The sequence below is a fragment of the Chrysochloris asiatica genome, unplaced genomic scaffold (genome assembly GCF_000296735.1).
Source record: "Chrysochloris asiatica unplaced genomic scaffold, ChrAsi1.0 scaffold00018, whole genome shotgun sequence".
Taxonomy (NCBI): domain Eukaryota; kingdom Metazoa; phylum Chordata; class Mammalia; order Afrosoricida; family Chrysochloridae; genus Chrysochloris; species Chrysochloris asiatica.
In genome coordinates this window covers 8,289,501-8,299,591 of record NW_006408536.1, presented here as the reverse complement: position 1 = coordinate 8,299,591, position 10,091 = coordinate 8,289,501, and the positions used below count along the sequence as shown (strand labels likewise).

Genomic DNA, 10,091 nt, shown 5'->3' with positions numbered 1-10,091 from the left:
CTCTGGGTAGGGTCCTGCTCTGCGCTCTTCTCCCTTCATGGTCCCAGGGATCTCCGCTCCTAGACTGAAAAGTTAATCACTCCCCTCCTTGCTACAAGAGACTTACTCTTGAATGTAAGTAATGTGAATGGAAGAAATGATGAAGTAAAAAAGCTGAACAGAAGATTTCAAAGGGTGTCTCAAGAATACAAAGTAAAGACTGTAGTTTCTCAAGCTGAAAGAACTGAAGAAACAATTCAAGTTCTGGTTGCATTATTGAAGGATTCTATTGTCAAAATATTGAATGGAGCTGGAAGCATCAAAAGAAGATGGAAGGAATACACTGTACCCCCCAAAAAACAAAAAAAACCCTAAACCACTTTAGGAGTAGCATATGCTCAAGAGCCTATGGTGCTGAAAGAAGAAGTTCAAGCTGCACTGAAGGGATTATCAAAAGGCTCCAGCCAGGAGGTTGCAACAAAGATACAATGCTGCAAGCACTCACTCATCTATACCAAGAAATTTGGAAGACAGCTACCTTGCCAAATAACTGAAAGAGATACATATTTGTGCCCATTCCAAAGAAAGGTGATCCAATGGAGTGCATAAATTATTGTAAAATATCATTAATATAACACACAAGCAAAATTTTGAAGATAATTTAAAAACTGTTGCAGCAGTACATCAAATTAAAGCTGAATTCAGAAGACGATGTGGAATGAGGGATATCATGCCTGATATTAGATGGATCTTGGATGAAAGCAGAGAATACCAGAAAGATGTTTCCATGTGTTTCATTGACTAGGCAAAGGCATCTGACTGTGTTTGTTGTTGTTGTTAGGTGCCATCGAGTCGGTACCGACTCATAGTGACCCTATGCACAACAGAACGAAATATTGCCTGGTCCTGGGCCAACCTCACAATTGTTGCCATGCCATTGATGCTGCCACTTGGCCAATCCATCTCACTGGGGGTCTTCCTCTTTTTCTCTGACACTCCATCTTACCAAACATGATATCCTTCTCCAGCGACTGTTCCCTCCTGACAATATGTCCAAAGTATGAGAGACGAAGTTTGGCCATCTTTGCCTCCAAGGAGCACTCTGACTGCACTTCTTCCAAAACGGATCTATTGGTTCTTTTGGCAGCCCATGGCACTTTCAATATTCTCCTCCAACACCATAACTCAAAAGCATCAATTCTTCTACGAACTTCCTTATTCATTGTCCAGCTTTCACATGCATATGAGGTTATTGAAAATACCATGCCTTGGGTAAGATGCACCTTAGTCCTCAAGCTGACATCTTTGCTCTTCAAAACTTTAAAAAGGTCTTGTGCAGCAGATTTGTCCAATGCAATACATCATTTGATTTCTTCACTGCTGCTTCCATGAGTGTTGATAGTTGATCCAAGAAGAATGAAATCCTTGACAACTTCAATCTTTTCTCCGTTGATAAGAATGTTATTTATTGGTCCATTGGTGAGTATTTTTATTTTCTTGACATTGAGATGTAATCCATACCGAAGGCTGTGCTCTTTGATCTTCATCAGTAAATGTTTTTAAGTCCTCTTCACTTTCAGCAAGCAAGGTTGTATCATCTGCATATCACAGGTTGTTAATGAGTCATCCTCCAATCCTGATTCCACATTTTTCTTCATAAAACCCAGCCTCTTGGATTATTTGCTTAGCATGCAGGTTGAATAAGTATGGTGAAAAAATACAACCCTGTCGCACACCTTTCTTAATTTTAAACCATTCAGTGTTCCCATGTTCTGTTCGAACAGCTGCCTCTTGGTCCATGTACAGATTCCTCATGAGCACAATTAAGTGTTCCGGAATACTCATACTTCGCAATGTTGTCCATAGTTTGTCATGATCCACACAATCAAAAGCCTTTGCGTAGTCAATAAATCATAGGTAAACATCTTTCTGATATTCTCTGCTTTCAGCCAAGATCCATCTGACATCACCAATGATATCCCGCGTTCCACGTCCTCTTCTGAATCCGGCTTGAACCTCTGTAAGTTCTCTGTCAATGTACTGTGTCAATCCACCACAGTATGACAAACTGACAGATGAGTGGTAGATCTGACTGTGTAGATCACAACAAATTATGGGTAACATTGGGAGGAAAAAAACTCCAGAACACTTTATTGGGCTCATGTGGAGCTCAAGAGGCAGTCGTTGGAACAAAACAAGGGGATATGACCTGGTTTAAAATCAGAAAAGGTGTGTGTCAGGATTGTATCCTTTTACAATACTTATTCAATCTGTATGCTGAGGGAATAATCAAAGAAACTAGGCTATGTGAAGAAGAATGTAACATCAGAATGGAAGGAAGACTCATTAACAGCTTGCTATAAGCAGACGATGGATACAGCTTTGCTTGCTGAAAGAAAAGGGACTTGAAGCACTTATATCAACATAAAGAAAACATAAATCTTCACAACTAGACCAATAAGCAATATCATGACAAACGGAGAAAAGTTTGAAAGATTTCATTTTACTTGGATTCACAATCAATGTTCATGGAAGCAGCAGTCAAGAAATCAATCAAAAGATGTATTGCATCGAGCAGATCTTCCTCAAAAGACCTCTTTAAAGTGTTAACAAGTAAAGATGTCACTTTGAGGACCTGACGCAAGCCATGGTGTTTTCAATTGTTTCATATGCGTGCAAAAGCTACACAATAAATAGTATGACCAAAGAAGAACTGATGCCTTTGAATTATGATGTTGGCAAAGAATATTGAATACTGTGGGTTGCCAGGAGAACAAACAAATCTGTCTTGGAAGAAGTACAGCCAGAATGTTCCTTAGAAGCGAGGATAATGAGACTTTGTCTCACATGCTCTTAGCATGTTATGAGGAGGGGCCAGTCCCTGGAGAGGGACCTCATGCTTGGTAGAGGATCAGTGAAAAAGAGGAAGACCCTCGAGAGATGCACTGATACAGTGGGTGGAACAATGGGCTCAAACCTAGCAGTGATTGTGAGGATAAAGCAGGACCAGGCAGTGTTTCTTCATGTTGTATATTCTTTCACTGTGTTCGAAGCCTCCATGTCGGACACTGTGTGTCAGAACAGACTCAACGGCACCTAACCATAACAAGAACAGTCTTTACGGAAGCAGCTTACCAGGTCTTTTCTGCCATGGAGCCATTAGTGGGGTCGAACAGCTGGCCTTTTGGTTAGCAGCCAAGTGATTCACTACCAGACATCTAGGACCTGCATAATGAGTTTTGTTGTTGTTGGTAAGTGCCGTCGTTTTGGTTCCAACCCATAATGACCCGGCATAGGGTTTCTGAGGTGCAGCTGGTAAGCTTAAATCACCAACCTTGCAGTTCAAACTGACTTTCAGTCCGGCACATTAACTCACAGCACCACACCTGGACATAAGGAGTTTAGTATTAGCTAAATGGGGGCTTAGAGCACAGTGAAATAACATATTTTTTTTAATGGAAGAAACAATGTCATTGATTCATGCTCAATATACCTGACTATTGTCAATATGCAAGAAATGGATATTGCGTTTGGATTGAGACCAGAAGGAAGATAGATGTCTAATAATAACCTTAGGCAGAATTCCAGTTGACCACAATAAATGTCCAAGGAAGCTCATGACTGCCTGTTTATTTTCACCGACACAACACATTAAGAATCCCTCACTTTGAGTGGCTAAATACATGGTAATACTAATAAAGGGAGCTATTGATGTTTCTAGAAATTTGGTCATCTTTTTGAGTAGTAGGGGGTGAATGTCCTGCCTCCCAATAGACATAATACCTTCTGCAAGACAGCAGTCTCTTGGCACTGCTCCACTTTGAAGCAAGGCCTGAAACCAACTCCTGCTAAATGTGGCATATTGAACCAGCCCTTTTTTTCTTTTTCCCCAAGGCCTTCTCAGTTGATCCACCACGCATCCATCTTCAGGGAGTTAACTATCGCAGGCTAGAATGACAACTTTCTTCTGACAGCAGAATGCACCCTTAGAATAAATGACTTGACCAAAGTCGTTAACCAAATCCTCAAGCAGTCAGCTTTCAGGGTAGCCGAACCTTATTAGAAAGAGCTTATGATGCACCCAATAGGCCCGAGAATTTGTCTAGGCCTAGTCTGAGGATTGGTGAGATATGAGAATACAACCCTTGTCCCCAAAGTATCCTCTTCCCACAGAGTTTCCCAAAGAGGCTTGTTACATCCTGCCACCAAGGCCATTCAGTTTCTTTTCTTGACAGTCAAGCCTACCAGTCACTATGCATCATGTTAAAGCATGAAAATACTAAAGAACTCAAAAGTCAAAGACCTAGAATAAACATTGTAATAATGGAAATAAGTCTTCTCAGAAACATCCCATAACCCGCACCATGGTAAGGGGGAAAGGGTGATGAGATTATATCCCTAAAACAGAGACTCAATCAAGTAACCCACAGCACAATGTAGTATCTACATCATTTTCTGTTGTTTTCTTCTAATTTCATTATCAGCATTATTTTACTCTACTTCTCTTCTCATCAGTCTTTTCCTCAAGTAGCAAATAAGGCAGGTGAAATACTACATGTATACCTTTCAAGAGGTCCTGGTGTGGCATTAACAAAAACAATATACCTCTCAGAGACATTCTCCCTGGAAATTTGATTCAATTGAATCCTTAATATCATTATCAATTTGCTACATCTTGTTGTTGTTGTTAAGTGCTGCAGAGTCTGTTCTGACTGTGGGCACTTAACAAAAACAACATCCCTTTCAGATAAATTCCCCTTGAAAATGTGATTCAATTGTATCATTATCATTATCAATTTGCTACTTCTTTTTGTTGTTAAATGCCCATTGAGTTGGGTCAGATTCATAGTGAGGACCATGTACAGAGTTTCCCAGGCCTTACATCTTCACAGGAGCAGAGAGCTTCATCTGACTCCCACAGAGCAGCTGGTAGACTCCAACCACAGACATTGTACCACCAGGTTTCCATTTGCTACTTACATAGATCTAAAATAAAGATTGTTGTTGTTGTTAAGTGCCGTTGAGTCAGTTCTGACCCATAGCGATCCTGTAGAGGGTTTCCAAGGAGCGATTGGTGAGCTTGCACCACCAACCTTGCAGTTCAAACTGACTTTGAGTTCTGTTTATTGAGGGATGAGTTTCCTCCTCCATTTCCTCCATATTGAAATAAGCCAGTTAATTCAATTTAAAGATACCTGAATACTCACCTCGTGTTAAGAGATCAGGGACACAGTGATGACAGGTTTTTACTCAACATCCATATTGCAAACTTGGACTCAATCTCTAGGGAGGGAGCTCATCACTCTTTCCTTTATACCACAACTGGCCCAGTGTCCTTATTAAACTGTATCTGTTTATGTTTCAATCTCTTTAACTGGAGTCTCCAGACCAAAACATACTTGAACTCTCAGAGTCCAGAGTACATAGTAGGTTTTCAACCAATGTAGGCTAAATTAAACTGTATCACAAAGGATAAGTTTCACTGTCAACACATGTAGACAGAGACCCTGTACACACCTTCCTCATGTGCCATGTTTATAGAAAGCAGAGTTTATAACAGAAAAGGGCATTTGACACAACTGTTGAGATTTAAATACAAACTGTATTTTGAGAAAATGACATTCAGTGACATCACATTTGGAGGTTTGCAGCAAAGCTTTACGAGTCTTCATAAACCTAGAAATTTCCTTTCCCATATCCTTAAATAAAATGAGTCCTAGTGTGGTACTATAGGACAAGCACTGGACTGCTAAACACAAGATTAACAGTTCAAACCCACCAGCCAGTCCTTGGAAACACTGTACAGGATTGCTATGAGTCAGAACCAACTCAACAGCGCTTAATAACAACAAGGTAAAGTGAGAGTGCGTTTGGGTACCCACGCTAATTAGAACTTGGTACTTTTATAAGATACTTGAAATATGGTACTTTTATAAGATGATGTCTTATTATTGAGCCCTGTGAATTCAAGCTTGGTAACAAGTGGGAGAAGAAGTCTAGCCTTGCTGAAGAATGTGTGTGTGGTGTGTCCTGCCTAACCTTAACCCTTCCAAATCCTTCATGCACTTTCCATAGTTAGCAACTCAGCAACTGTACCCTGCCGACTATGGCTGGGCCTCAGTGACCCATGTGGGAATTGGGGTGATATGCTTGGGATCAAGGACCTCTGGTAGCATAGTGGTTACGAATCGGGCTGCGAACCGCAAGGTCAGCAGTTCGAAACTACCAGCTGCTCCGCGGGATAAAGATGAGGCTTTCTGCTCCCGTACAGATTTGCAGCCTCAGAAACCCTGTACACGGTCGCTATGAGTCAGAACCGACTCCACGGCACATAACAACAACAACAACAACATGCTTGGGATCTGGGAGAAAAACAAAATTTAGACAATTTGAAATATGAAGATCTTAACAAAGCTACAAGATCATCAGAAACTACTAAAATCCGAAAGTTAAAATGTCAACTTTACATTTTCACTTGCCACTCATTCTTTGCCAACAAATTTGGTTATTAAATAATTAACATGTGCAAATTATTATCAAAAGCAAGGTGGGCTCTGAAATGTAACTGTAAATTTAGAATATGCCCAGAGGTGGATTAACCAGTAAGCAAGGTAAACATCAGCTTACTTTCACATATTGACTAATCCGTAGGTAAGTTGTTGTTAAATGCCATCTGCCATCAAGTCGGTTCAGCCACATAGTGACCCTATATAGGCTTTCTAAGGAGTGACTGGTGGGTTTGAACCAACAATCTTGTGGTTAGCAGTCCAGTGTTTATCCTTCAGAGCCTTGCTTATTGGGTTAATACAATACTGAATATACTCTTACAATGAATGGTCAAATAAAGTTTGATGATGAGTCAGAGAGAATCAAAAAATTTAATAGTGGTTTATAAACAGATTACAGCCCCTATTCAAACAGAGCCAATGTTCAGTTGTTGTCGTTAAGTGCCATTGAGTCGATTCTGAGCCATAGCAACCCTGTATAGGATTGCCAAGGAGCAGCTGGTGAGCTTGAACTGCCGACGTTGAAGTTCAAATGGCTTTGCAGTCTGGCGCATTAACCCACAGTGCTACACCAGGACTCAGTAGGCCACAAAAAATTATTGATGAACAACATGGAACATTTTATCAAAGGTAGATCAAATTAATCACCTCAACTATCCAACTGCTTTATATCCCTATGACATCTGCAAGGTCACACACACTTCAGTCTAGAACTGTCAAAAAGATGGGAAGGGCCTTCATCTCATTTAAGAGTCAGTGTGTTATAGGGGAAAGATGGTCCATTTTGCAAGTCTAGAGCTCTGGGTTCAAATCCCACCTCTGCCCCGTGGTCGTGATGTGACCTTGAAGAAGTCACTTGTCCTTTCAGAACCTCAGTTTCCACATTTCTACAATGGGACAGGTGGATGGGGACAGTGCCAGCTTTCTATAGTTCTTGGGAGCTATCACAAGTGAGCTATCACTTGGGATGAGCAATCACAAGTGAAAGTGGAGAACAACTTGAACTTCCTTCCTTCCTTTTATTCCCTCTGTCCAACTCTCAAGTAGAAACAACCAAGGAAGACAATACAAGTAGCTCAAGGGGAGAAAGAGAAATGGATATGAGAGACTAGAATTGGATACAGACTTTCTCTCCTCTATCTTTACCTCCATCAGGAACACTGGGTTTACTGGGGGGGAGGGGGGACCTAAAACCTATTTTGGGTGCTCTTGTAATATATTTTTCAAAACTTTATTGCAGTCAAATATACATAATAAAAAATCTGCCATTTTAGCTTTTACACGCACGATTCAGTGACATTAATTATATTCACCATATTGTATAACCATCACCTTTCTCCATTTTCAAAACTTTTTGATCATCGCAAGCAGAAACTCAGTACCCCTTAAGAGATTTTCAGTGGACAAATTTCTTTCAGTGCTGAATCATGATTTGTTCAGCAGCTCAAAGGAATCCCTGAGTAACAAACTAATTGGCATGATTGTGTTATGTCCTTCAGTAAGTGGCTTAAATTTTGAAAGTTGTTATTAAACATCCCTATGTAAATAATTTAAAAAAGCAAACCATGAACAAAAATCCATAGGGTTCTAATATAACTTCCTTTGCTTTAAGAAGTTGTTCTAAGCCTGCCTTTGAACAGTATATATAAGAAATACCATTCCCATAAAGGGCTGGCCTGCCAATCTGTGAAGCCCTCATTTTGGGGATGACACAGAAAATGCCATATCACACTATACTAAAAAGGAAAAACGAACAAACTTTCCAGGGTCGAACTACTCCACGACCAATCAAAATATTCCCCTTTATAACTTGGACTGTTTAAATTCTGGAAAACTGCTAGAAAAATTATAGTTTGGTCCAGTGTGGCTCTTAGATTTGGGGGTTCAGAGAGGTTTCTCCCAAGTTCCCCAAGACTTTTAACCACAAAAACCCCACCACCTCTTTCTTTGGTGTTTTGGATGCCTCCAGGACACATGTTGAGATGGTTGGGAAGGAACTTCCACACCACTTTTAAGTGACCATGACTAGTGGCAGGGAAACTGATGACATTTGGGGAACCAGTTACTGAAATGGAAGGAAAAGCTTCCATTCCCTGAGAGGAGATCGTCTGAGAGCGTTGGTCCCACACTTCATTATTAAACATTTCCAAAGAAATGTACCCCTGCCCCAAGACCCCCAACTCCCAAAATATAAACCTTCACAGTACCCTCTGGAGATTTGTACAATTCTAATGGCATCACAGAGAGGCTCTTATTTATTTTTAAATTTCCAAATGAATGAAGTTTTTGCTTCCCATGTCATTCTCTTTTTTGGTCCAAAATTGGCATTAGGCACACAAATCAGTTAAGGACGTACCCTTCCTTCCTTAGGTAGGATTTTGAACTTACAAGGAACTCTTCCTCAAGCTTTGACAGAAAACCCCCATTTTTTTGTTAATTACACGATAGGATTTTTTTTCCCCCCTTCCCAGATGAACATCCACCTACAAGGAAAAAAGGCCATCCCCTCCTCCCAAGGTACAAAAATACAGCGGATCCCCGCACCCCGTTTCCGACCCAGCCAATACATTCATGCTTTGTAAGCTGAGAGCAGCGCCTGGAAGAGAAGCGAAGTCTAAACAGCAGAGAAGGATTAGGCTGTAGCTCCATTCTCATTTACATGAAAATCCCCTACGCATCGTTTTCCTTGCTGGCTGCAGGAGCCTAAGGAACTCTTTTGTGCCATAGCCACGCATACATTTGCATCCTTTGTCTTTACTTACCAGTCGAGGCTGTGGGCAAGTGTGTTCTATTTCCTCCATGGTTTCTGAGGGAGGCTCATTGGAAAGGGATTTTGGGATACCTGTTTCTGACTCAGCATCAGTGGTGAGTACTGGCATGGCCAGCAAACGCTCCCTCCAGCGCTACTCTCTGAGTCTCCTCGCAGACAGAATGTTTTCTTTGTCACGTATTTTTGCCTCCTCTACCCATCCCCCGTCTTCTTCCCTTCTTTTTGTCTTCCCTGGGGACAGTAAAGGGTCCCCCCCCCTCCCCTGTCCCTCCCGGAGAAGCCAGAGGCAAGGCCTCAGTTTATCACTATAACAACCAGCGGGCTCTGGAGCGGTGGGTGCGGGATACAGTATCCTCATTTGTATGGAGCGCGCTGGTTGGCTACTGTCATCATAGTACCACTCTGCTGGGGAGCGGCCGCGCCCTATTGGCTGGCCGGCGGTGCCCACGGGGCCTGAACTTGCTGCTTTTGTTTCTCCTGTTTAATTCGGTTACAAAGGTCTCGGGCCATCCTGGGCAAGGGAACGTGTCTGCACCACCCAGATAAGACAAACCCGCTTCCTGAGGGGCCCAGGACGGCTGGAGAAAAAGCAGAGCAGACCTCCACTGAGAAAGGACCATGCCCTTGGCACAAGTGGAGCATGTGCTGTAGTCAGAATAGTTGCCAAGTAAGAGTCACCCTGAAGACAAAGCCATTTTGGAGCCCAAACCCACGGAGCCCCCAGTTGCCGGCTAACCTCAGAGGGATTCTCAGGGCATTCATGGTGAACACGTGGGTGTTCACCTACCCCACCCCAGGAGCTGCTTGCAACACTAGCACTAAGAGATTCCCTGGGG

At 41.9% G+C, this 10,091-nt stretch overlaps 1 protein-coding gene across 1 annotated transcript in view; it reads right to left on the bottom strand.

The window, feature by feature from the left end:
- Positions 1-9,572, bottom strand: part of LOC102813881 (choline-phosphate cytidylyltransferase B-like) — a 146,635-nt gene extending 137,063 nt beyond the window's left edge. The window contains exon 1 of the mRNA XM_006835563.1: positions 9,248-9,572. Within this exon, the coding sequence (XP_006835626.1) occupies positions 9,248-9,364 (117 nt within the window). The 5' untranslated portion in view covers positions 9,365-9,572. The remainder of the gene's footprint in view (positions 1-9,247) is intronic.
- Between the last annotated feature and the right edge of the window lie 519 nt (positions 9,573-10,091).